General features: G+C 46.6%; 12 protein-coding genes across 12 annotated transcripts; 4 read left to right on the forward strand and 8 right to left on the reverse strand.

Moving 5' to 3' along the window:
* Window positions 1-55: 55 nt before the first annotated feature.
* On the forward strand, window positions 56-1,337 carry PICMEDRAFT_176344 (hypothetical protein). Its single transcript, XM_019161675.1, has one exon. The coding sequence runs from the start codon at window positions 181-183 to the stop codon at window positions 1,306-1,308; it is 1,128 nt and encodes a 375-aa protein (XP_019015882.1). The 5' UTR covers window positions 56-180; the 3' UTR covers window positions 1,309-1,337.
* An 884-nt stretch (window positions 1,338-2,221) lies between these two features.
* PICMEDRAFT_24219 (hypothetical protein) lies at window positions 2,222-3,532 on the forward strand (the record flags this gene model as incomplete). The annotated part of the gene is made up of 2 exons (XM_019162343.1): window positions 2,222-3,176; window positions 3,273-3,532. Coding segments are annotated over 2 exons (1,215 nt in total), but the record flags the coding sequence as incomplete, so codon positions are not given.
* Window positions 3,533-4,138: 606 nt separating this feature from the next.
* Window positions 4,139-4,813, reverse strand: PICMEDRAFT_13433 (hypothetical protein; the record flags this gene model as incomplete). Its single annotated transcript, XM_019160059.1, has 1 exon — window positions 4,139-4,813. One exon carries the CDS (start codon window positions 4,811-4,813, stop codon window positions 4,139-4,141), a length of 675 nt encoding a protein of 224 aa, XP_019015884.1.
* A 255-nt stretch (window positions 4,814-5,068) lies between these two features.
* On the forward strand, window positions 5,069-5,743 carry PICMEDRAFT_13434 (hypothetical protein; the record flags this gene model as incomplete). The annotated part of the gene is made up of 1 exon (XM_019160060.1): window positions 5,069-5,743. One exon carries the CDS (start codon window positions 5,069-5,071, stop codon window positions 5,741-5,743), a length of 675 nt encoding a protein of 224 aa, XP_019015885.1.
* Window positions 5,744-5,832: 89 nt separating this feature from the next.
* Window positions 5,833-7,491, reverse strand: PICMEDRAFT_74472 (hypothetical protein; the record flags this gene model as incomplete). The annotated part of the gene is made up of 1 exon (XM_019164778.1): window positions 5,833-7,491. One exon carries the CDS (start codon window positions 7,489-7,491, stop codon window positions 5,833-5,835), a length of 1,659 nt encoding a protein of 552 aa, XP_019015886.1.
* Window positions 7,492-7,723: 232 nt separating this feature from the next.
* PICMEDRAFT_18162 (hypothetical protein) lies at window positions 7,724-10,111 on the reverse strand. The gene has a single exon (XM_019161898.1). The coding sequence runs from the start codon at window positions 10,037-10,039 to the stop codon at window positions 7,823-7,825; it is 2,217 nt and encodes a 738-aa protein (XP_019015887.1). The 5' UTR covers window positions 10,040-10,111; the 3' UTR covers window positions 7,724-7,822.
* A 120-nt stretch (window positions 10,112-10,231) lies between these two features.
* Window positions 10,232-11,448, reverse strand: PICMEDRAFT_18163 (hypothetical protein). The gene has a single exon (XM_019161899.1). The coding sequence runs from the start codon at window positions 11,371-11,373 to the stop codon at window positions 10,303-10,305; it is 1,071 nt and encodes a 356-aa protein (XP_019015888.1). The 5' UTR covers window positions 11,374-11,448; the 3' UTR covers window positions 10,232-10,302.
* Window positions 11,449-11,601: 153 nt separating this feature from the next.
* Window positions 11,602-14,095, reverse strand: PICMEDRAFT_36503 (hypothetical protein; the record flags this gene model as incomplete). Its single annotated transcript, XM_019163011.1, has 2 exons — window positions 11,602-13,148; window positions 13,918-14,095. The coding sequence occupies 2 exons, from the start codon at window positions 14,093-14,095 to the stop codon at window positions 11,602-11,604; spliced, it is 1,725 nt and encodes a 574-aa protein (XP_019015889.1).
* Window positions 14,096-14,877: 782 nt separating this feature from the next.
* Window positions 14,878-17,826, reverse strand: PICMEDRAFT_26210 (hypothetical protein; the record flags this gene model as incomplete). Its single annotated transcript, XM_019162438.1, has 2 exons — window positions 14,878-16,151; window positions 16,254-17,826. Coding segments are annotated over 2 exons (2,847 nt in total), but the record flags the coding sequence as incomplete, so codon positions are not given.
* A 469-nt stretch (window positions 17,827-18,295) lies between these two features.
* PICMEDRAFT_60418 (hypothetical protein) lies at window positions 18,296-22,388 on the forward strand (the record flags this gene model as incomplete). The annotated part of the gene is made up of 2 exons (XM_019163436.1): window positions 18,296-18,350; window positions 18,448-22,388. 2 exons carry the CDS (start codon window positions 18,296-18,298, stop codon window positions 22,386-22,388), a joined length of 3,996 nt encoding a protein of 1,331 aa, XP_019015891.1.
* Window positions 22,389-23,179: 791 nt separating this feature from the next.
* Window positions 23,180-23,479, reverse strand: PICMEDRAFT_36812 (hypothetical protein; the record flags this gene model as incomplete). The annotated part of the gene is made up of 1 exon (XM_019163037.1): window positions 23,180-23,479. A coding segment is annotated over one exon (300 nt), but the record flags the coding sequence as incomplete, so codon positions are not given.
* A 337-nt stretch (window positions 23,480-23,816) lies between these two features.
* PICMEDRAFT_74476 (hypothetical protein) lies at window positions 23,817-25,853 on the reverse strand (the record flags this gene model as incomplete). Its single annotated transcript, XM_019164779.1, has 1 exon — window positions 23,817-25,853. The coding sequence occupies one exon, from the start codon at window positions 25,851-25,853 to the stop codon at window positions 23,817-23,819; it is 2,037 nt and encodes a 678-aa protein (XP_019015893.1).
* Window positions 25,854-26,302: the final 449 nt, after the last annotated feature.

A 26,302-nucleotide genomic window follows, 5' to 3' on the forward strand; every position in this document is an offset into this window, starting at 1 on the left:
CTGCACTGTCTTCCTCTGGCCCTGTTCTCTGCTTCTTCTTCCTTCTGATTTAAGCTTGCTTTCTGTCTTGGCTGTCTTTTTTCCCTTTCCCCTTCACTTTCCGTTTCTTTTCCTGGGTTTTGCCCGGCGCGAGGCGGTCACGTGTAGGAAAAATTACCCAATCGGGCAATTCCGACCAACATGTTTCGGTGCTCTGTTCTTCACGGGCTACACGGGCTACAGGGACTAGACAAGCGGCCACTGGCCGTGCTGGGGCCGGCGGAGGGGGCCACCGACGTGGGTGTGGACAGCGCCGGAGGCGGCGACGCTGCCGAGCACAAAGGACGCGGTGTTGTGGACGTAGAAAAGGTCAATGCGGGCGCCGGCAAGTGCCACGCCGACGACACCGACGTCGGCGGCCGCCAGGGCGGGCCGGCACAGCGTGGCCGCAGCACACTGGACAGGCACACACCCGTCCGGGTCGTCGGCCAGCCGGTGCAGCAGCTCGCGAGCCACGGTGCGGGCCACGTCGTGGCGGATGAGATGTTCGCCCTGGCCGGACGCAAGCGTGCACACGACGTCGCCCGTGGCGGAGTGCTCCTCGAGCCAGCAGCCGCTGCCGACGACGCCGGCGCTGCCCACGCGTGTCCAGTCCCGCAGCAGGTTGCCGCCGGACGACGAGCCGGCGGTCATCAGTGTCCGGCGCCGCCCGGGCCCCGGCCACCGCTCCAACAGAAACACCCCCACCGTGTCCTGCACTCCGGACTCGTGGCCCTGGACCCGTGTGTGCAGCCCCGCCATCGGCGCAGACACAAGCGTGTCGTCCCGCTCGAGCCGGCCCACCGTCACCACCGGCGCCACCACCCCGGCGTGCACGGGCTGCCGTCGCCGGCCCGCCACAACACCCACGGCGTCCGCCAGCGGGAACCGGGACGAGTTGCACACCACACACCCGATGGCGTCCGTCGTGGTCCGCTGCCGGCCCTCCCCGTCCTCAACACCCAGGTGCACCACGCACGAGTCACACCGCACACTCCCGTCCGCACACACACACGACCCGTAGCCCGTGTTCGTCAGCTCCGACGCCTCCAGCACCCGCCCGATCTCCGTGAACCGCTGCAGGTGGCCCTCCTCCGTCGCCTCCTTGTTGCTGAACTGCACCTTCCGCAACGCCTGCTTCACCAACCCCACATACTCCGCCCGTCGTCCCGACACGTCGCCGCCGGCCCCCGTGTGCACCACGATGATCCGCTCCACCGTCGCCGTTCCATTCATTCCATTCCATTCCATCCCGACCCGGACCACCTCCAACATCCTCTGCCGTCTTAACCGGCTCCCTGGCCCCCCAGACTCCCTAAACCCTCCCAACCCCTCTTCTCGTCACAGCCTCCGGCCCCCCGCCAACGGCTCCACGCTCCCTCACCAAAAGGGCCCCGGCCGTCTGCGACAGGTTATTTCACCCCTGGCAGCGTGTCGGGCCCCGTTGCAGTACACGGAGGGGCTCATAGAGCAGCACACACGCAGACACACCCACCGCTGTCACCCAGGTCCCCCAGTCGCCTCCGACTAGCCGTTTGCGCCCATCCACCGCCTGACCCGTCCTGCCCGCCCCGTCCCGGAAGCTAGAATGGCTGAGGACCATGCTTCGAAACCGCTGCAGCTGAACATCGGAACGAACAGCCGGCACCTGCAGCACTCCAGGAAGAGCTCGGTGAACACGACGACCACGACGGCGTCGAACACGACGTACACGGTGCTGGACTACTACGCCGCCAACGACACCGACGACGAAGGGGCCAGCGTGCTCAACCGGAGCGTGAGCAACACGAACACGAACACGAACACGTACCCGAACAACAACATCTCGACGCACTCGCCGACCAAGAGCTCGCATCTGAAGGACATTGTCGCCAACAACGGCGGCGGCGGCGGAATCAGGGAAGAAGAGGAGGGAGAAGAGGAGGAGGACGACCACGAGAGTGGCATCGACGACGACGACGCCGCCACAGATATAGACGCACTCTCCTTCGCCACCCCGGTGCCCAAGCAGCCCCACATGACGCTGCACGAGAACTCGTCCTCGTCCCACATCACCAAGCACGAAACCCTGGACACGCTGAAAACGTCCCGTGCAAACTTCCTCTCGTTCAAGCAGAAGATCAACGACATCGTCACGATTAAGGACACCTCATCGTCAACCTTCTCGTCGAACTTCAGAAACAAGTCGCAGCTCAAGAAAACCATCAAGAACTCCGAGTTCGACCGCTACGGCTTCAAGAAGACCAACCACTACATCTCCACAAAGGACTACAACGACTGGTGGGATGAGTACTGCCCCCACTTGATTAGGCGGAAAAACAAGTGGGTGAAGCTTTTGGAGAAAAACGGTCTCTACTTGAACAGCGATGGCATACCCTCGAGGTTCCCCGTCAAGTCAGAAGAAATGTCCAAGTTCGTCAAGAAGGGCATACCGGCCGAATGGAGAGGCCGTGCCTGGTTCAGCTTTGTCCACGGGAACGAAAGGATCAAGGAGAACAAGGGCCTGTACGAAGAGTTGGTGAAACAATCCATCGACCTGGTCAACGAAAACACAGACGCCATAGAAAAGGACTTGCACCGTACTTTCCCGGAAAACATCTACTTCAAAAACTATACCGACCCTGCAACCAACACCGAAGTGGAGTCGCCAATGTTGAATACGTTAAGAAGGGTTTTGAAATGTTTCAGCTTGTACAAACCAACCATCGGCTATTGCCAGTCCCTCAATTTCATTACTGGCCTATTGCTGTTGTTCATGGAGGAGGAGGAAACTTTCTGGATGTTGGTCATCATAACTGAGAAGTTTTTGCCCGGTGTTCATGAATCCAACCTCGAAGGCTTGGCAGTCAACCAAGGAATGCTCCTCTTGTGCTTGAAGCAGCATTTGCCCGATGTTTGGAAAATAATCATGGATAATGACAGAGAAGACTGCGACAGCTACGATTCAAACAACGACGACGACACCTCCTACCTTTTCTTCTTGCCGACTCTAACTTTCTGTACCACCAACTGGTTCATGTCTTTATTCATAGGAGTTCTACCCATTGAGACTACTTTGAGAATCTGGGACATTATCTTCTACGAAGACTCCAAGACAATCTTCCAAATTTGCCTAGGCATTTTCAAGATGTTGGATCCAGAGTTACGCAAGATCTATTGTCGTGCCCATGGCTTACCCGCTTCCACAATAGTTAGCCAGTTGACATTACATTCCGATACAGATTTGCATTCAACTGGCTTGAATTCCCTGAAAGTATCAATGAATAACCGAAGTAGCTCCAACCTGAGCGACACGGGTAACACTAGCTTTGGCAGCGTCAATTCCTTCAACAAAGAATTGCTGTCAAGTGAATTATTCCAACTGATCCAGAATACCCCGAAAAGAATCGTGAACGTCAACTTGTTCATTGAGGAATGCTTCAGACATGATTCGTCTTCATTTTGTAAATTAACACAACCTGAAATTCAAAGATGTCGGAATTTCGTCATTTCTTCACGTGAAAGGCATTCGACCCTCATTGAAAAACGGAAAGAGTTGGGCATGTCACCGGAAGAACGCAGAGAGTTGTTGCGCCAAGAAAGAGAACTTTCTGTTAACGGGCTTGGCTTGCGCTCGGTTTGGGAACCCCATCACCATGATAAAGGGAAGGGGAATAGAAGTAGCAGCAGCGGCGGCAAATCCAATAGAAATAGCAATAACGGTGAATTAACCAAAGATCATCCATCCGAGGGCAGTGACAATGGAGGTAATAACAGCAGCAACCATAGTGGCAATACCGGCGGTACAGGCGGCCATACTCTAAATAGAGATGTGATGGGGAAGACAGGCCGTGGGTTACGAACCGCATATTGGAATGTGGGCTTGAACCGACGTATAAAGAAAATCTATAGCAAGGGTCCGGATTCTAGCTCTGGGTTTTGATTCCATGCCTCATTGTTGCACTTGGAAGTTTATCATTTTTCGACATAGCAAAGATAGATATATCTCCGCATCTATCTAGCTTTTTATCTATCTATAAATTTTTATATATATATATATATATATATGTATATTCACATATACATACGTACGTGCAATTCGGCAGCGGGAAAAAGCAGACAGACAATGAGAATATCTGTTTCATATTTGGGAAGGAATAACCCAGTCAAGACTGAGGTAGCCACTTTCACGAGGCTGCACTATTCGTATTGGCCTGCGGTGGTCCCGAAACGTGCCGTTTAGGTCATCCACGTACGCTTCTAGTTTGAAGTTCTTGGCCTGTATTAGTTGCAAACCTAACAATTTCTGAATTAATAGAATGACTATGCTTGGAAGATCTAACAACACCGTGTTGGCCAACAGCCAAATCATGTTGGTTCCAGTTCCGGCATATATTTCATACAAGTAAGCGTTGATTTTGTCCACTATACCTGTGAACTCCAGTTCTTCAATGTAGTTGGATAGCGGAGACACCGATGTATTGCCGAAGTGTTGGTTCATATACGTATAAGTTGATGGGACGAAACGAAACCCGTCTGCTTCCTTCTTGTTTTCCTCATTCCCTCTGATCGCAACAGGCTCCAGACCAGGAAGACAATTGCTAAACTGTGGGAAGTCCACTGTCGGGAGTCGTGGTATTCGAACCACTCTGGTTTCCATGTCCAGATACGGAAAAGGGTATGGGTTTGGATGGTGTGTGATGATCAACGATTCGTTATACGGGCAATGATATTCATGGTAGTTGTAGAACTGGGTGGTTACCGGCCCGTTTTCAGACGCATTGCTATTGTAATTGTTGCTATTCGTATCCGACATGGTGTCTACCACATCGGCTGACTCTCAGAACTAGTAACAATGAGCTCAAATTCGTTTGTATATGCCTTCCTTGTCTCCTACTATGTACAGAAAACATGTAGTGAAATGAGATTTGGATTCGCTACATGAAGGCGAACCCTTTGCCAGCGTAAATCATCGAACGGGATAAGGCGCCTTGCTCTTTTGAAGAAGAGAGAGGAGGGGAACCATCTAGACAGTACGTATCAGTGCATAAAGCAGAAGTCAGAAGTAAACATGGCCACTGAAGTTGAATTTGCAAACAAATTTGTGCAGTTGTTGGAAGTTACAACCCCTTCTGCAGACGCACAACAGGCATTTGCTGATTCATTTAACTTGAACAGCATCAGCAGATTACCAGGAAATTTCACTTTCCCACCGCTACCCCGTCCATTCGGTGCTACGAGACAGAATGCTTTAACCGATAGCAATGAGTGCAAGGATGCCGGAGAGACAGAGGAGGTTATTGCTACTGTTGAGTTTACATTCAAATCACTTAAACAGCCGAAATTTAATCTCAAACTAGCGCTCGATATCAAGCCAAGCACTAACATCTACATGGTTAAATCATCACTTGCACAACTTCTCGAAGGATCTCCAGAGACAGCCATAGCTGTCCAGCCAGCAGACATCAAGCTCATGATCCGCACAAAGACTCTACAAGACTCAGAAAACGTTTCTCAAGTCCTGGAGTCCGCCGGATCGACAGGTTCTCTTTCTCTGAATGTCCTTATTAGCCAGTTCAAGGCCAAAACGCAGGAAACAAAGGAGAAAAGCCCAGACGTTTCCATTCCAGGACACGCAGCTATCACGGAGGCCTCATGGTCCCAAATTTCCGATATTCTTTTGAAAGATTTAAAGGACCAGGCAAAAGTTGATCAGACCATCAAAGGATTCAAAAACTCACTGTGAGTCTCATAGAGACAGCTTGTATAGAATAATTATCTATAGACAATATATATTACTTGTGAATATATACTATTTACTACTTGACTAAACACTTACATTCCCATTGGCATTTGCATACCTCTACCTCTAGGCCCAGGACCACCAGGTGCACCACCTTGATCGCTTTCTTTGTTTTGGATAGTCTCATCAACACTGAGAACCAAGATTGCAGCCTCAGTTGCACTTTGTAGCGCATTGATTTTCACAACTGAAGGTTCCCAGACAAATTTCTCCAAATTGTTTGCAACGCTGTCAGAGTCTAGATCCAAACCGTAATGGATGTCGCCGTTAGCATGGAAATTACGCAGTTTGTTTAGCAACTCAATGCTGTCCAAACCTGCATTTTCACAAAGCTGTCTTGGGATAATCTCCAGCGCCTTGGCATAACTTTGGATAATCAATTGCTTCTTACCCTTGATTTGATGCGAGTAATCTCTCAGATATTTACTTAGTTCCATTTCAATTGCACCGCCACCAGCAACGATCTGCTTATTTTTTAGTGCTCTCTTGACAATCATGATTGCGTCGTGCAACGAACGTTCAATCTCATCGATGATCTTTATGGATCCTCCACGTAAAATTAATGTACAAGTCTTGGTATATGGGCATCCACTGAAAATGTTGAAACGTTCACTTCCAATCTGTAGCTCTTCAAATTTGGAGCAGGTACCTAAGTCCTTCTCGGTATTTATTTCATTGACAGAAGTTAGAATCGATCCTCCAACGGCCTTGATTATACGCTCCAAGTCATCACTTGTCACTCTACCTGCACAGAAGATACCTCTATCTGCGAAAAATTGGGTGGCCAAATCTCCAATAGGTAGCTTCGACAAGACAATGTTACACTTGCTGTCGACTATCTTGTTCAATTTGTCCATTATGATCCCCCACTCTGCATCGACGATCTTCTGGTAGTCGTTCACCTTTTCGATTCTCACTTCAGCATTGTCCTTTTCAGCTTTCAACTCGAGCTCGACGTTAAGAGACAAGATCTTTGGGTTTTCAAATGTCTTTGGCTGTTGCTCAAATCCGGCATATGAAAAGGTCTTCTTGAAACCGACACCACTGATGAACAAGGAATCTTCCATTGCACCGCCGGCAATCTTCTTTATACCAATGAGGTTCTCGTCTAGATCGTCTCTGTCTAACGTCAACACCGAGTCGACAACCAACTTGGAAAAGAAATCGCCGTTCTGCTGGATGATTTTACTGTTCATTGCAGTCAATGCACACTTGATCAACATGTCGTATTCTTCATCTTCTGGCTTTTCTTCGAGGTTCACCTCCAGTTCTTTGATCTTCTTCATTGCCAAATCGCATGAGTCTCTCAATCCCTTGACGATAGAGTTACTGCTCATTCCTTCTTCAATGAAGTTCTTGCAGTTCTTCAATATCTCACTTGCCAACAGACAAACACTGGTGGTACCATCTCCAATCTCGCAATCCTGGGATCTACTAATATCGACAAGAATCTTTGCTGCTGGGTGGACCACGTCCAACTTCTTCAATATGGTCGCACCATCGTTGGTGATGGTTGTTTTGTTGTCTGAGCCGACCAAAAGAATGTCACTACCGAATGGACCAAGCGTAGATTTGAGCGTGTCTTGGATTGCTAAACACGCATTGATATTGGAGATGATTTGTCCACGGCCCTGGGACGTATCTGTTCCCTCTTTCAGAACCACAATGGTGGGAGTTTGTCTGTACGACATCTTTTCCTCTCTTGCTGCTTCTTTGGTATCTGTAGAATTCGTAAAAGCAATATCCTACTGCTACCTAGGCCTCCTTCTTGAACCTTTTGCCACCTCCAATTCACCTCTTCCAAAACTGGAAGAACCTGAAAAAAAAGACGTGAAGCCGAAGAAAACGGAAATTTTGCATAAATACAGCGTTTTACGACGATCGGCCTAAAACACACTTTTCAAGCTCTACTGGGGTGTCGAAAGCTGGTCTACCACGATCATCGTGCCGTCTTGTTCGTTTCCATGAGCTATATATTTATGAACGGTTATTTATAGAATATAATTAATTTTGGCTGGCTATTTACACATTCCACACTCCAACGACACCATCCGAGCGACCCTCGACAAGGTAGTTTACGGAGAATTGTAGGTCGTTGACAAAGTTGGCACAGGAAGCAGCTGCAGGAGCTGGGGCCGGGTCAGTCTGGATCGTCTCTGTGGACGAGGATAGAACATCGCCACCAAGCATCCAGTGTCTTTGCTCGGTTCTGTCGTAGACATGTATGCCACGCTCGTTCTCCACCACGCTGGTCACCTTGAGATCGTCGAACATGATTTTCTTTATTGGGTTGTCGTAGCTGAAAGAGTCCAATATTCCTCCGGTACGCAAGTCCCAAATCCTGAGACTGCGGTCGGCACTTCCGGTGATGAGACTGAAGGTTTTGTCGAACTGAAGAGTGGTTACAGCACCCGTATGGCCAAACAGCTGTCTGATCACCTCTCCGCTTCTGAGATCCCAGAGCCTGACTATACCATCGCTGCCACCACTTGCCAACGCGGCGTCGAATACCTGCATGCACGAGAGATATGGGTACTGGGTGTCACGGTTCACAACGATGTTGGAGCTCGAAGCACCCAATGCCGCGTTGCTGGAACTGGAGCTTCCGAAGTTGATGGTCGAGTTGGCCATCGAGGATGCCCACATCACATCAATAGTCTGGAGAATGTGTCCCGTGGAGAGATCCCACTGTCTAATGGTTTTATCCTCCGAACCGGTGACCAGTTCGCCGTTGTTGTAGGTCAAGGCAGTGATGGCATCAACGTGTCCCTCGAAGCTGTTGAGCAAAGGCGTTAGACTCTCGCCCTCACTGTAGGTGTCATGCGATTTGTTGAAGTAGTCTAAATCCCACATCTTCACCGTGGCGTCTATACTACCAGTGAAGGCAAGATTATCACTGACAGTGACACAATCAACGTATGCATTGTGTCCCTCCAGGAGTCCAACACATTTGTACCTGTTCATATCCCAAACTCTAACTGTGTTGTCCATGGAGCATGTCACCAATTTTTCAAAGGGTTCATTGAAGGCAAGACAATTGATCGCCTCGTTGTGCGCCTGGAACGTATGGAGCTGATCTCCAGGTCTGAGGTTCCGTGTGCTGGATGTGACTCTTGAATACGATCTGCTGTCCTCCTCCATATATACAGTAACATAGTCATCATCATATTCATCTCCTTCTATATCATTGAGGATACCAGAATCGTTTCCCTTGTCCTTTGACTTGCCTTTCCCTTTCTGTTTGCTGTTCTTCGGTTTGAAAATTATCTTGCTGCTGCTCTTGTTTGGGTCATTAACATCATTATTCATTTCGTTGGTATATTCATCTGCTCCACTAATCTCTTCACCTAGAGTCCCGTCGCCATTCATTTCACCTACATTTTCGCCATTAAGAACCTCTATATCTTTGATGAATTCCAACCGGTCCTGGATCTCTAACAACTTGTTTTCCAGATCGATTTCACTTTTTTCATAATAATTTACATTGTCATAAATCTCTTTACGCAAGTTGTACAGTCTATCTATTTTGGCATCTATTTCTGCGATCTCACTTTTCCCTAGACCTTTGCGGATCTCCAAAAGGTCGAGGTGGTAGTTGATGTCCGATTTGAAGTTGAGTAGCACGCGTTGATTCTGGCATGTTTTAATCTTCTCCATGGTGATCTCTTCAATTTTCTTTGATCTGGAGCTCGCCAGCTTGTTGTTTTTGAGACTGTTTTTTATATTCTTTTCATTGTCGCCTCCTTGGACCATTTTGCCAGACATGTTCTTGATACTTTGAATAGTTTCGTCCACTTCAGGGAGCACAGCACTGAATCCTTGAAACAACGAAAACGATGTTTCTTCATCAGCCAACACGCCGTTTGATGTTCCTGCGGCGCCTGAGTTCTCGCCACTCTCACAGATGCCCGATTCCGAAGCATCAACAATCTCATTGAGCATTGCATTGGACAAAACATTGAAATCCTTCTTCTTTTTCCCGTTCCCAGTGAAATTCGATCTTCTGAGGGAGTGAGCCACACGGATGTCGTCCCCGTGCTTTACCAATAGCCCCATCAACCCTTTGTTCGCTGTTCCTACTATAGTAGTACTTGGATTGTTGTCTCGAGACTCGAACGTGGATGCATACGTCTTGCTTTTCTGCAACATGTCGTTGATGTTGGCATTCGCCGCTGCCGAATTGACCAACACTGACGCTGTCGTAGCCAGCTTCGCAATGTCCGTGTTGATGCCCTCCATGCGATGCACCGTTTCCGTCCTTCTGCGTTCAATCTAGAACCCAAAAACTGTTATTGTCTCCGTAAGCCTGCTCTCTTCCCCTCTTTCAGCTTCAACACCTCTTCTTCCTCCCTTCCCATCCCCATCTTCTTTTCCACCGTCTCCAGCATCTCAATCGCACGGGCCGCGGTGCGGACCGAAAACGGCAATTTTGTTTCAACATTTCATTTCTGTACAGATGAAAACTACACAAAAAGGTATACACATTACGGACACTACGGAAACTACTGTCTCCACCTGACAAAGACTTCGTCGGTCCGAAACTTCTGGCTGCAGATACTGTCTTCAACGGCACACTCAGCGCCCATGCGGTACTCTAGAATCCCGGCCTGGGCAATCATCACTCCGTTATCGATGCAAAACCGCTCATCGGTGGCGTAGACGTGTCCGCCACGGTCACGGGCCATTATGCCCATCATCTCTTGTAACCTCTCGTTGCAGCCAACACCCCCGACGATAAGCACCTGCCTGGAGTTCACGTGGGCCATCGCACGCTCGGTGATCTCCACGAGCATCGCAAAGAGACACTCCTGCAAGGAGTAGCAGAGGTCCTCGACCTTCTCGGTTCCTCGACGCACAATCTCCTCGATGTACTCCAAAATCCCACTCATGCTCAAGTCCATGCCCTTGACCGTGTACGGGAGCTCGATGAACTTGCTTCCGCCTTTGGCCAACTGCTCAATGTTGTAGCCCGGGGACGGGTCGTTGGGGATCTTCAACACCCTGGCAAACCGGTCCAAGCAGTTCCCGACCGCAATGTCCAAGGTTTCTCCAAAAATACGATACCTCTGTCTGCTGTAGGCAATCACCTGTGTATTTCCTCCACTGACATACAACACCACTGGGTTGTCGGCACCTGTCACCTCCCGGCCCATCTCGATGTGACCTATGCAGTGATTCACCCCGACCAACGGCACTTTCCACATCAAACTTAGAGCACGAGCTGCTACCACCACACTTTGCAAGGGAGCACCCATCCCTGGTCCCTGTGTGAAACATATGCAGTCGATATCGCTTGACGTGATTCCGGCTTCCTCAATGGCTTGTTTGACGAGCCGGACTACCCAGTTGCGGTGGTGTCTGGCAGTGTCTCGAGGCATGAACCCCTGACCCGGTGGTGCATTGTATGTGTCTCTGACATTGCTCATGATCACGGCACGGTTCTCCTTGATCGCCGGATTTCCGACCGGCTGCTTCACCACCCCTATTCCTAACTTATTTGCGGATCCCTCCATTCCGAGACCAATGTACCATTTCTGGCCCTTTTTTGCCCGTGTATCAAAGTCTAGCTTCATATTCAGTCGTTTAGTATACCGGCACCAGCACTAATGGCTAGATCTCCCCAGAAATCCCGTCTTATTCAAATGTCATGCTCCGTCTCCACTTGAAATGAAAGAAAACATGAATTGGTCAAATGCGGAAAACGAAAAATTTCTCACAAAATGATTTTCTGTTATTACAAACTGACGCTATAAAAAACTAGAAAGACTAAAAAAATAGAAGTACCTACGAAGAGGACTCCACTACACGAGCAAATGTAGCATATCCTTCCACTTGAACTCTCTCAAGATCTCACGGACATCGATGGATTCCTCGGTAGACTTGGTAATACTGCCAACTTCGTCGCCGCTCTTGGTGCTATCGACCTCACCACCGGCGAATTCACCAGTGTATGTACCAGTCTCAGCGCCAGCGTCTCCAGCCTCGTAGACGCCTTCCTCTTCGCTGATGACACCAAAGGCGGCAGTAGTTGGCTTGTCCAGAGCATGGAACTCAGTGCCCTTTTGGCGACTGATCATGTAGAGAACGGTGATTCTGATAGCAGCACAAAGCAGACCGAAAATTACACCACCAACAGGTGCAACAACAAAGGCACCAAAGGCACCCCAGTCAGTTGGGTCATAGACACCATTCCAAATGAGTAATAACATCCCACCGTCTTTGGCGTTGCCGTAGTAGATACAACCATAGACAAACACGCCAAGCAAACCGCTCAACGCGCCAACAATGACATCTAGCCCACGCAAAAAGTAAAAGTGCTTGGACAAGCCCAAAAACATGATAGGGATGATTGCCGATGATAGCAAGTCTGCAATGAAGTAAATCTGCAAAACGTTTGCCGAACACTCGATGGCCACAACCAAAGCAGGAACCATGATGATGGCAACCAAAACACGAGAGTAAATCATTGGGAACTTGTTTCTGAATAAGTCATTTGAAATGGTGGAGGTAACAGCAGACTGTAGTGAATCAAAAGTACATGTTGATAACATAACGGAGAAGATCAAAATGACACCAATGATCCATTTGTGCATTTTACCAATGAGAATGAAGAAAGCGTTGGAACCTTCTGTATCTCCGATGGTCAAGTCTCCCGTCCACACAGCTAAAATACCAGGCAAACCAACCAGAGTACAAAGAACTGAGACAACAAATGCGGCAATTCCTGTGGCAACGTACAAATCCTTATCGGTCTTCGCAGCAAAAGTACGAAGCCAGAAACCAGACATAAAGGCATCGTTGGTGAGGATTGCCATATTGAGAATGTAGAAAACCATCCAGCCCAATTTGTTAGAGCCGGTCAACTCATGGTAAGTTTCACGCTTGAGATCCATGTTGATGTCGACCTCGGTGGCATAACCAATGATACCTATGACAGTGATGACCAAAACAAATGCGGCTTGGATAGTGTCTGTGGTGAATGAAACACCGAAACCACCGATCGACGTGTATATGGTAGTGACAATACACTCGACAACCACACAGGGTGTGGAATCAATGCCCGTTAAAGCAGTTATGGCATCACCAACAGCAGTCAACTCAGACACCATAAACAAGTAGATGGTGAAAACAGTTGCAGCAGATAGACACAAAGCAGTTATAGGACCATATCTGCGTGTGCACCATTCAGTAAGGACAAATCCTTCTGGACATCTTCTTCTGATCAGTGGACCAAAAAATGAAAACATCACAATTGGCAAAGCACCTGCCAACACGTAAACAAGCAAACCTTGAATACCTGCGATATTAGCAATTTGTGTGTAAGTTGTTAGAACACCGACACCCATAGCTGAAGAAAGAAAAAAAAAGTTACAGTTAGTATGCAGCCAAAAAAGGAAGAGATATGACAAATTTGAGTAATTTATCAAGACACTGTAAATGAATAGTTTTGTAACGCATGGTAAATGGTTGCAGTCAAGAAAAAGTTAAAAAAGGGGTCATAAAGATCATTGAAGACCAAGAAGTGAAACCGAACTATCTTTGAAATGTCAAAAAAATAAGCAGAGAATCAAAAGAAAAAAAGATGAGCAAAAAGGTTGTGAATGAGAGATAATCAAAAAAAAGAATAGAAAGAATGTAAGACCTCAAAAATATTCAAAAACAAATATCCTAACAAAAAACGTCAACTCCATCACTCTCCTGTAGTGAAAGTAAAATCAAAGAGTCAAACTGCAGCGAGTCTCCTGTAAGGAAACCACAACAGTCAGACCCCTGAAGATGGATTCAAACTTTTTTTTTTCAACAATATATGATAATCCTCCCGCAAGTACTAGCTTGTTCGAGTTAAACGGTATAAATCTCAGCACAATGGCACCCGTTTATCTATATTGTGAAATATAGGAATCCGTTTGAATTGACGGATAAGTCAAAGGGGTTAGTACAAAAGGTAAGCTCCAGTTCTGAAAGGAGAGTAGACAGCCTTGAGCTATGTTGCTACTGCTATTGCTATTGCTGTTGCTATTGATGTTGCTGTTGATGTTGCTGTTGTTGAAAAATCAAAATTCTAAATCAATCTGTATTGTTCTACACTACCACGGAACGTTGAGATCAATACTAACCTGAAGCAATGAAATTAAGTGACAAAGGAATACCGGTACGGGAACCATTTGACGAGAGAAACTCTGAATTCTTTGAAACTCTCCTCAATTGGTACACTGCAATAGCCACGCCTGAGACAAGCATGGCCCCATATGACAAGTATATGATAGCATTGGACGCTTGAAAGGACAAACCCATTGCTGTATATATCTGTTATCTATTGGACTCTAATTATTTGTTATACAAAATAGCAAAAGTCAACGCATGCGTTAACAACCCGCAGAGATGTATGCTTATTCCACGGCGGCAACGAGGCAGGGCAGAAACAGTCTTTTATACCCGCAAATTTTTTTCTTCAAAATTGCGTTTTTTCAGTCAGAGTCGAGAAGGATGATTTCGGAGGTGTCTGGGTGGCTGACGACCGGGGGAGGAGAGGGAGAATACAGCTGTTGCATGTCTGGACTGCTGCTAACTTCTACGTCTTTGCTCTCCTCCTTATCTTTGCATCTGTTCTTCTTGCCTCTGCTGCTGTTGCGGTGTTCGGGCTTCTGCACACGGCCCTCCCTGGCAACAGTTTTCTTTTTTGCTGCCCCGGAGGTCTTCCTCTCTTGTTTTACGTAAACATCTTTCTTCACTCTTGCTTCCTTCTTCTTCTTCTTCTTCTTCGTTTCTGGTTCCGGTTCGGCTTTGACACCTGAGTCGTTGTAAGTCGAATCGCCAAGCACTTCAAAGGATGAGTCACTCTTTGATTCAACATCTATGTCCTCAACCTCCGATTCTACTTCTGCCTGTGAAGGATCTGATTTAGGTTCTGCTTCGGATTCGGACTCCTCTACTCCGATAATCATACTGGACTGTGCTTCCGGATTCAATGCATCACTTTCATGAGTATCGGACACCACATCCTCTCCTTCACTTTGATGCTCTTCATTTATCCTTTCTTTCTTATCTTCCTTTTCCTGTTGGCCTTCTTTATTTTGCTCCTGTGTCTCTTCTTGTTTTACACTGCGTTGTGAAACAAGTTCAGCCTCTTTTTCAAGTCTTTCACGCTCCCTATCTTCTGCCTCAGCCAAACATTCCTGAATGTAAGTATGGCATTTCAGGAAACTGTTCTTGCAGATCAAGTCTGAGTTCAGTACCTCATCCAAATCCCCCTGACACAACTCATCATCATCAAAGCATTCTCTAAATTTACGTAACTTTTCGATATTTGCTTTGGATGTGAAAGTTAGCTTTGTTAGGGACCTTATTATCGGTTTATATTGCGCTTTATGCGTCTTATTCTGGTAGTCGTATTTCTTGAGAAGCCGCATCAACTGGATTCCAACATCAAGATGTAGTGAGCTGCTCTCCATCTCTTCTTCACTTGCCAACGCGCGATTGTAAGGATCAGTCCAATACAGTAAACTTTCAATGATGAAATTAGCAGTAACGGGTTGCTTGATCTCCAATGAATGGTTCAAACTCACAATGTCATCCCAATCTTTATATAGTCTCTCGATGGTATCATACACAATGCTTGCTATCAACTCTTGATGGTTTTCATGTGAAAATGAATATGTTGGAATACAAAATGCTAGACATTGCTTCAATGCTGGGTTTTTATTGACTTTAGGGTTGAAGTAGGTTAATAGTGTTGTCTCAAAAAGTTCGTCATCATTGATCACGCCACAGAGGAATAATTTGAACAACGTCACTGCCACAATAGACTGCGCTTCTGGTTTGCTTTCATCCTTCAACGTACGGTAGAACACCTTAGCGACAGCCATGGAATCAATACTTCGTTGATTTTCACTCTGGAGAATAGATATTCCATGGATTGTCAGTAAATCACCTATGACTTTCAAACCAGTCACAACGAAAGATTCATGGTCACTTCTAGTCACGAAAATACCAGCGACAACCATCGTTGAGACGGCAACCTCCTTGTCCAAGAGGCCACAGAGCCCATGACATGTCAAAGCTAATTCTCGCACAGTAACCTCTGACCTCTGATTCACACATGGAACAATAAAATTATCAAGCAAGGAAATAAGTAGCATATTCTCCCTTAATGGTGAAAACACCAACTGAAGCATGCACTTGGTTATCGTTAGACAATCCGTGATGATATCAGGTGACAAAACGGAAACTTGATCAATTTCCTCTTGTCTTGATTTGTTAGCTTCAATGATTGATTGCCTTGACATATCATTCATTGCGGAATGATACTCTTCATAATCACTGTCTTCATCATTTTCGTCATCATCGGACTCTTTTAACATCCGTTGAACCTTGGCATTTAATTTGTCAACTTCATCGGTATCACTATCTTCCCCATTCTCATCATCAAATTCGCCCCTTTTCCTTCGTCTACTCTTCGTCAGTGCCTCCTCTTCAGCTTTCCTATTGTCTTCTTCTTGCTTCTTCAAGTTCATTATCCTCTCGTACTCTGAATCTTTCAAATCATTGATAATCTCGACGGTCATTTGGCAGAAGTCACGCTCATTGATGGCCAACTTTCTCAAACATTCCATCAGCAAGGGCAATATCGGTTCAGTGACAGAATTATTGCTTAGGGTCGACCTCAAAATGCTGTACATCTTACTTCTTCCGAATTCATCGCTGTAATCGTAATCTACCGCAATTTTCAGAAGTTGCATGATAATGTAGTTATATTCGTCAGGATCAATGATGCCCAATTCAATGGCAAATTCGGGATTTTTTTCAATCTCTTCTCTATTTTCACTGATTTTCAGCAAATTCTCCGTTCTCAGTCTAAAATATCTGACAAACAATGAAGCAAAATCGGCAGCCTCCATAAATAGATTCTCAATAATGTCAGATTTGCGATTATCATGACAATACTCAAAAACAACGCGTATCATTAATGCCAAAGATGGAGTCAAGTTGTCAAAAAAGTCGGATTCTAGCTTCAAATTATTCACTATGTCTGGCTTCTTATCCAGTAATGCTCTTACCGCTGTCTCGGCAATATCACTTTCTGTCACATTAAGTCTCTCTAAAAATTCAGCCAAGTCATTGTTGGTGTCACGCATCCAAGTTTCTGTTAACCAATTTGTGGCTGCTTTTCTCACCGTAGCGTCCCTATCTCTTAGTCCCCATTCCAGCAATCGGTTACGATTTGCAGAATTAATATCCGTAATCTTCTGAAAACCAGGTAAAATCTTGGAATAAACTAACCGCCGGTTCGTAGTATCAACATCCCTAGCACGCTCAACAATGAATGGCTCGGTAAATCTGTTTTTCTCTATGTTTCTCAAACATGCTCTGCGAACCTCAGAATTCAAATCATTCTGCATGGTAAATCGTAATTTCTTACCGGCCAAAGAAAGGGAACCTCTGTCATCGTTCTGGAAGCATGCTAGCGCCGTTACCGCTTTTATGCGCACTGATGCATCTTTATCATATATTCTGGTTGTCAGCTCATCAGACAAAGTCTCGTATAAATCCTCATCTATACCACCACAATTTCCAATTATGTGTGAGAGTAGATGACATATACGGAACCTAACAGTGGTATTCAGCGCATCTAGCCCACCGAGTAAAAACTTCAACACCTTTTCAACAAAAAGTGAATAAAGTTCTTCCATCTCTTGGCTGTTCTCAATATCACTTTCAAGATCTTCCTCTTCTTCGACTCTCATTGGATTAATTAGCGAAAAAAACGATGAGATGAACTTCACAATCCTATCAGCGGCTTTAACATTCTTCTTCATCGGGAGAACCTTACTTATAAGGTGGCAAAAAAATGAGTTGAAATCCGATGTTAAACCTAGCGTGTTTGCACGTAATATTACGGCCCTCATGATTGCAAGTTGCCGTTTATGTACAGCAACAGTAGTTTGGGCTTCTTGGAAAGCCTTGCGCATGATCAGCTGTAAATCTTCAAGCGTCGATATGTTGAGAATCTGATTCAAATACTGGCGACGTTGCTTCTGCGTTGTCTCTTTCTTATTGCGTGGTTTGTCAGCTTTTGCTATCGCCTGATCAATGTCTTCATCGTCTTCATCGTCTTCGTCAATGTTTTCTTCATTCTCACCGTTGGCTTTCTCATTATCTCCATCAACGGCATCTTCATACACTTCTTCTTCTTCTTCCTCATCTTCATCCTCTTCCTCACCATCTTCATCTTCTACATTACTTTCTTCCTTGTCACTATCGCTGGCGTCCAGGCCATCACTCAAATCTCCGTCTTTGCGGTTTTGATTGGAAGAGCCGTAGCCAGCTTCTGGAATCTCACTTATTGCAGGTTTTCTCATTGTTCTGCCTGCCTGCTGTTAAGTGTATTCTAGGATTTTTTTCCCTTGATTTGATACAAGTTCATGACTAAAAGAACACGCCTTTGTAGATCTGAAACCCGCTGAAAGTAAACATCAACAATGAGAGTCTCACTTCATGGCAACTGCTGACGTAATCATTTTGCAAAGAGTAAGGTTTTTCAAACCTCTAAGTTTTATCAGCTTGATGCTACCTACACTATTGTTTTGTTTGAGGTTATGACAATAGTAAGGTTGTCTGAAGTCAGCACTTCACTATAGCAATGGCAGATATCAATCCAACCTTCTCTTTGTATCACCGAACGTTGAGACAACCATCATCTGGACTTAGTTCGATTATTGGTAATTTTTCAGGATCAAGGAAATCACAAGAAATTGTTAGAGCTACACAGACAACTTTAGAATTATGGAAGTTCAACAAAAGTACAAGTGAAGTATCAAGGCTAGTTGTTCAGAATGCTTATTGTAATATAAGAGCAATTGCTTCATTCAAAGTAGTAAAATCTACCAAAGATCTTATACTTCTTACTTCAGATAGTGGTACACTATCCATCATTGAATTCGACTCAGTTAACAACAAATTCACTGCCGTCAGAAGCGAAACGTTTTACAAGACCGGAGTTCGTCGACTATCTCCTGGAGAATATATTTCTGTCGATCCCAATGGTAGAGCAGCTATGATAGGGGCTATCGAACGTAATAAGTTGGTATACACATTTGCCCGAGATAACAGCCATTCCAACGGATTGGTAGTGATGTCTCCACTTGAAGCAAATAGAAACCATCTTTTAACATACACCATGGTTGCTATGGATTCTGGTTTTGAAAATCCTATATTTGCTGCAATCGAAACCGATTATAGCGCCCAAGCTCCGAAGATTGTCAAATTGCTGAACTATTATGAGTTTGATCTAGGTTTGAATCATGTAATACTCAGTGAAAGTGAAACAATCAACTCCAAAAGCAATTACCTTGTTGCTATTCCAGGTGGGTATGATGGTCCAAGTGGAGTGCTAGTATGTTCCGAAGGTATGATACAATATAAGTGCCCGTTCAAGCCAACGCACTATGCTCCGATTCCAACAAGAGGAAAAGATACATCTACTAAATCGATAATCGTCAGTAGTGTAGTACATAAAATGAAAAACGCATTTTTCATTCTACTCCAGAATCAATTCGGAGATTTATTCAAGGTCACTTTGGATTATACTACGACACAAGAAACGAAATATGATGTTATAGGGAATGACGTTGGACCTGGTATGGTAACATCCATAAGAATCAGGTATTTTGACACCATTCCTATTTGTACCTCCCTACTAATCCTGAAGAGTGGATTTTTATATGCAGATTGTGAGCAAGGTGATCAATATATTTACCAGTTTGAAAAGCTAGGTAATGGCTCTGATGAAAAAGAGTGGAATTCAGAAGATTATCCAGACGAGCAAGCGGTTTTGGAAGAAGAGAATGAAGGTGTTGCTTTTGACTTGAAGCCCTTTGACAATATCAGATTGGTTGAGGCTAACAGTAGCTTAAGCCCAATGATGGATGTCAAACTCATCAGTGGTGACTTGGTATCTTCATTACCAGAATTATATTCCATAACTGGATCGGGCCCTAGATCTGCCATTAAAGTTCTACACAAGAGTATTCCACTATCTGAGATAGTAACTCAGGAGCTTCCTTCGAAGATCATGAAAGCGTTTACGTGTAAAATTCACAAGAAGGACCAATATGATCGATTCATTGTTTTATCTTTCTTTGATGGCTCAATAATTTTGAGTATTGGAGAAGAGGTAGAAGAAGCAGAAAATTCAGGGTTTATTGATACCATTACAACTTTGGATGCATGTCAAACTGGATCAGACTCCATAGTTCAAATTCATGCAACCGGTTTGAAACAGATATTCTACTCAGAAGATGATGAGCCAGTCAAATCTATTGACTGGAACCCACCCCCAGGGATTGAAGTTTTATTTTCATCATGCACTAATACGCAAGTTGCACTGGCACTATCTAATGGAGACGTCGTATATTTTGAAACCTCTCCCACTGGTGATGCTTTGGTGGAGTTTTCGTTACACAAAGAGTTTAACGCATCCATCACCTCAATCTCGTTGGGAGATATACCGAAGGGAAGACTTCGTTCTCCCTTCATCATTGTAACGTGTAAAGATGCGAGTATCCATGTTTTATCAACAGATCCTAAGGAAACAATGAAGACCAAATACACCACAAAACTGTACTCTACTGCCTCCTCTACAGCAATAACATCATTTTCAAGTAACATAGAAGACTACACAGATGAAGACGAAGATTATGATGAAATGAAAGATATATCGTTGAAAAGAAATAGTCAAATCATAAATTTTGTTCACGTAGGTTTGCAGAATGGTATTTACGTGCGTTATATTCTCACCGATGAAGGTGAGCTTATAAAACCCAATATGAAATATGTTATGGCTTCTCCATTGATGATTGAACCTATTCGAGTGACAAACAAAGTTGGAGAATCCGTTACTGTTGCTGCAATCAGATCTCTCCTGTCATTTTTGGTAATACCAGGTTCTAATGAGGATATCAAGTTAATTCCCCTTCCGATTGCAGAAAAATTTGTTGAGAACGAAAATGAAGATGAAGACGAAGAAGCAGAAGAAACAACCTATTCTAAGACATATGGATGTGTTGTGCCTCTTCATTCGGCAGATGTCCCTCAAGGTTTAATACTTGCGCATGGGGAAAAGTTAACTATTGCATCATTGCCTCTTTTCAATGCCGTAGATGATAAGCATAATGGCGACTGCCAAACATGTGTGATCAATAAGCTGAAGAAGCTAGATAATATTGAAAGTATACCGATGAGGTATACCCCAAGAGCCGTTTGTGATTCGGTAAATAATGAATACAAGATGAGCTATATTGCTTGTTCCGATTTGGATATTAAATCAATGTTTAATAAACCTAAGGAAAGTACTGAGGCAAACAAAGATGTAGACGAGATGGTTACGTATGGCAATATTGAAGATAATGATGCCGAGGAATTTGAAAAATTACAAAATTTTGGTTATTCCAAGAGTACAGATGGTGATTGTGCATCGTGTATCCATGTTTTCTCAACTGAAAATTGTGCAATCGGGCAAACTATTGAATTATTGGGCAACCAGACAGCTCATAGACTTGGAGCTGCTACACTTGAACATGATCACAAAGTTGGAGACTATCTCTTAGTGAGTACAATTATCAAATTCAACCCGATTGGAGAGGGAAAGAAACATGAGAAATGTTTTATTCGTGTTTATCATATTGAGGAAGATGGTAGTTTGCAATTTGTGTACAAGCAAGAATTTCCAAGGCCTATTTTAGCTATTCATGCATTCCAGGGTCGTGTGGTACTTGGATTCGGGGACGAATTGGGTATCTATGAGCTTGGAAAACTACAGATGCTAAGGAAGTCAGGTTTGAGGATGGAAGAGCATGGGATAACAAATATAGTTGATATCAAGAGTTCTGGGTTCCGACTTTTTGTGAGTGACATCAGATCCAGTGTTCAGATTGTTTTGTATCAAGCAGATTCCAACTCACTTGTCCCAGTTGTTGATGATTGCATCAACCGCCACATAACCAGAGGTTTTGTGCTCGATCACGATACCATTATCGTTGGAGATAAATTTGGCACAGTGACAGTGTTGAGGAATCCTGTTTCGAACTTGGAAATTGAGCAGGGCCATGGTAGGAAAGGAAACAACTTGAAGGACAACATCAAGTTTGACATGTTGATGAGTTTCTACGTTGGAGATGTTATTGTGGGTTTATTCCGTGGACAAATCGGCGTTGGGGGTGAAGATGCTGTTGTTTATGGAGGTATAAACGGTACAATTGGTGTATTTAGTGCTGTGAAAACCATGAAGGAAGTGAACTTCTTTCGAGAGTTGGAAAAGCTCATGAGAAACGTGCTGCAGGGGATGAAGATCGACGAATTTGGGCAACATGATTCAATAGACGAGAGCAGGCAATTGATGCTTGCCGAGAGGGATATTTTGAAATTCCGGAGCTATTACGTTCCTAAAAGAGCGTGCATCGATGGTGATGTTGTTGAGGACTACTTCAGCCTTGACGACAAGACCAAGGGTGAGATTGCCAAGGCACTGGAGAGAACTGTTCCCGAAATTGAGGCAAAGATCGTTGAAATGATGGGACGAGTTGGATATTGACGTGCTGCAATGAAAATGATGCATAGGTAATTGGATTACTTGCCTACATGAATACATAAACTTTATATAGAGTGTAACACCTAGTTCCAAACGTTTCTGAATGGATCTTCACCGACAATGTTTTTATTCTGGGTGGAGGGGGTAGCTGCTGCTGTATTGCTAGTGGAACCCCAAATATTAGAAGATGCAGAAGGGGTGTTAATGTTAGAGAAAGTGGAGTTCACGCTGGAACCTGTGTTGGAGTTTGTTCGGTTGATATTGCTGATGTTGTTGGAATACCCGCCGCCCAACGACACGTTGCTTGCAGAAGGACTAGGAGAGGAGTACAGGCTCAAGATGCTCTTTTTCAAGTCTGGTCTACCGTTGATTCGTTGCTGCTGCTGCTGCTGCTGTTGTAAATGAACGCTCTCGCTTGGTGAAGGTCCGGAATGTTGTTCTAAAAGCGACAATGTTGGGTTTGTACGTGATCTGTTCACGCTGGTAGGACGGTCTGGTAGGGATGACGACGATGGGGATTGTCCGACTGACGTAGTAGCACGTGAAGACCCAATATCCAACAAGGAGGAAAGCGGGTCGGAGTCTGTACTCGATTGCTGTGTGGCAGTATTTGAAGCGGTAGTCGAGGCACTAGAAGTTGTCACGGATCCGGCCTTGACATTCTGGTATCTCGAGGCCTCTCTTGGCCCGTCATCTTTCCACTTGCCCAAAACGTACTTTGTCCGCACAAAGCTCTCCACTTTGCCATCCAGCGGGATGTAGCCACCCATTTCGACCTCGTTCTGTGACCGTGGCTTCAACTTGGACTCCCAGTACGCATTGGCCCGTTTGTTCCCCCACGAGCACATGGACTCGGTTTGTTCGTCGGTCCACGAGTCCAAGTCGACGCTCTTCACGCGGGAGATGTGTGTTCCAAGAGACCGGTGGATCCCACTGCACCGAATGCAGATGAACATGCCGAGGTTCCACGACGCCCATCTTGGATTCCTAGACGTTTTGCAATCGGCACAATGCTTGTTGCACGGCTCCTGCAACAGCTGCATCAAGCGGGCCCTATTTTTCACTGTGGTAGCCTGTGACTTGTTGTGGGACATTTCTGGCGGTGTGTTGGCAGAGTCTCTACAAATGGAGGGTAGAGCAGCAGGGAGACTGGTGCTGCTACAACCAGGATAGGTTATCGACGTGTGCTGTTTATCTCTTGCTGCCCTGACATGTCCAGACCGACGACGAAGAGATCGCAAGAGAGCAGAAGGTGGCGCATGCAAGAAGGTGGATAGGCTTACGTGGCGCACGCGTGGCGCATGGCTAGAAAACGAATTGAGTACGATGATATTATTAGTATTATTTACGATTGTTAATAAAAGATGGCTATAAAGATACGTCAAAGTATAGATAAGAGGTGTAAAGAGTCGTTAAAGGAGAAGGGGGCACTTAGTAAGACAAAGGACCGTCTAGTCTGGAGAGTACCTCCTTGTCGGCGTAGTAAGCGTCGACTTTCTTGGCCTTGGCGACCACGTCTTCGGTGGTGAAACCAAAGGCCTTGAAGATGTCCTTGGCAGGTGCAGAGGCACCAAAGTGGTCGAGACCCAGGTGGGCGTGAGCGTATCTGCCCCAGCCGAAAGTGGTCATGACTTCAACACTCAGGACAGGGATGCCGTCTGGCAAGATGCTCTTCTTGTAGTCGGCGGACTGGTGGTCAAAGGTGAAGAAGTCTGGCAAGGAGACAACACGCGTTGGCAAGCCTCCGGCTGTGAGCTCCTTGGCGGCGTCGACGGCAAGAGAGACTTCGGAACCGGTGGCGGCCAAGATCAATCTTGCGTTCTCGACGTCGGATAGGACGTAACCACCTCTGGCAGCCTTTTCGATGGAGGAGCCTTCCAACTGTGGGATGCCCTGTCTGGTCAAGGCAATGACGGATGGGGTGACGGTGGACTCGAGGGCAACCTTGTATGCTGCGGAAACCTCGTTACCATCGGCTGGTCTCCAGACCATCAAGTTTGGAATGGCTCTGAAGTGGGCCAGGGTTTCGATTGGCTGATGGGTTGGTCCGTCCTCACCCAGGCCGATGGAGTCGTGCGTGGCGACCCAGATGACTGGGTGGCCGGACAAGGCCGAGAGTCTGAGGGAGCCCGCGGCGTAGGAAACAAAGTTCAAAAAGGTACCACCGTAGGCCTTGAAGTTGGCGCCGTAAGCGGCAATACCGTTCATGATGGCACCCATGGCGTGTTCACGGACACCGTAACGGATGTATCTGCCGGCGTAGGAGCCGATGCCGAGGGCTGGAGGTTGGAAGTCGACGGCGTCGGTCCATCTGGTCAAGTTGGAAGGCGTCAAGTCTGCAGAACCACCAATGAGTTCTGGCAAGGCTTGTTCGAGCTTGCCGAGAACAATCTCGGACATCTTTCTGGAGGCTAAAGCCTTGTCCTGTGGGGTGTATACTGGGAGCAGCTTTTCCCAGTTTTCAGGCAACTTTTCGGACAATCTTCTGGAGATCTCTGCGCCCTCTTCAGGGTACTCCTGGCAGTAGGCTTCGAACATCAAGTCCCACTCCTGGTTGGCCTTTTCGCCCTTGTCGGCAATGAGTCTCCAGTAGTCGTAGACGTCGGATGGGACGTCGAAGAACTTCTCAGGGTCGAAGCCGAACTTCTTCTTCAACTGGACAATGTCGTCTGGCTTCAATGGGGAGCCGTGGACAGAGGCGCTGCCTGCGTTCAAGGAGCCAAAGCCGATTGTGGTGGTGATCTTGATGCAGGTAGGCTTGTTGGTGGTGGCCTTGGCCTTCTCGAGCGCCTTGGCAATGGCCTCGTAGTCGGTGTCTGCGTCGGGCACCTCGAGGACCTGCCAGCCGTAGGCGGTCAATCTGGCGCCGACGTCCTCGGTGAAGGCCAGGCTGGTGGCACCGTCGATGGAGATCTTGTTGTCGTCGTAGAAGGCAATCAAGTTGCCCAACTGCAAGTGGCCGGCCAAGGAGCAGGCTTCGGACGCAACACCCTCCATCATGCAGCCGTCTCCAAAGAAGGAGTAGACGTGGTTGTCGGAGATCTTGTAGTTAGGCTTGTTGTACTTGGCGGCGAAGTTGGCCTGCGCAATGGCCATGCCCACGGCGTTCGAGATCCCCTGGCCCAACGGACCCGTGGTCACGTCGATGCCCGGCGTGCCCGACTCCGGGTGGCCCGGGGTCTTGGAGTGGAGCTGTCTGAACTGCTTGAGGTCCTCGATGGAGATCGGGTAGCCCATCAGGTGGAACATCACGTACAAGAGCGCCACTGCGTGGCCGTTGGAGAGCACGAACCGGTCTCTGTTGATCCACTTGCGGTTTTTAGGGTTCGTCTTCATCTGCGAGAACAACACGTGTGCTGCTGGTGCCATCCCCATAGGGGCGCCCGGGTGGCCCGAATTGGCCTTGGCGACGGTGTCTGCTGCGAGCACTCTGATGGTGTCGACTGCCTTGGTGGTGAAGTCGGACATGTCGGGAACGGGTAGTATGTGTGTGGTTACTGAGGGGGGGAAATTGTGCTAGACCGGTGAAGAACTTAGAAGACCTGAGAAGAACCAACAAGAAATTCACAATAAGTGAATAGAACAAACAAGAATACAGCACTGCAACACACCAGACAAGTCCACGCCCACCACATTTGCCACAAACTAAGGAACGGTCTGAGCATTCTCATGAGCCCGCTCTCCGTCTCTGTCTGTCTGGCTGTCTCTGCCTCCGTCTTTCGCTGAGCATCTCGGACGGATCAACGTGGTCCACACGGCCCAGACCGCCCAGCCGTGGGCCCGGCAAGAGTCACACTTCGGTGCACGGGTGCTTCCTTATGTGTGCCGGGAAAGGCGTCCCGGGCGGAAGGACGCCTGGGCCCGGAGAACGCGAGCGACGCGTCGCTCCCCCCACCGCCGGATAAATGCGGGGAAAG

This window comes from Pichia membranifaciens, assembly GCF_001661235.1.
Source record: "Pichia membranifaciens NRRL Y-2026 unplaced genomic scaffold PICMEscaffold_6, whole genome shotgun sequence".
Lineage (NCBI taxonomy): Eukaryota > Fungi > Ascomycota > Pichiomycetes > Pichiales > Pichiaceae > Pichia > Pichia membranifaciens.

Excerpts from the sequence above, each read along its gene's own strand:
- PICMEDRAFT_176344 (XM_019161675.1), top strand. The coding sequence starts at position 181 with ATGTTTCGGTGCTCTGTTCTTCACGGGCTACACGGGCTACAGGGACTA.
- PICMEDRAFT_18162 (XM_019161898.1), bottom strand. The coding sequence starts at position 10,039 with ATGGAGGGCATCAACACGGACATTGCGAAGCTGGCTACGACAGCGTCA.
- PICMEDRAFT_18163 (XM_019161899.1), bottom strand. The coding sequence starts at position 11,373 with ATGAAGCTAGACTTTGATACACGGGCAAAAAAGGGCCAGAAATGGTAC.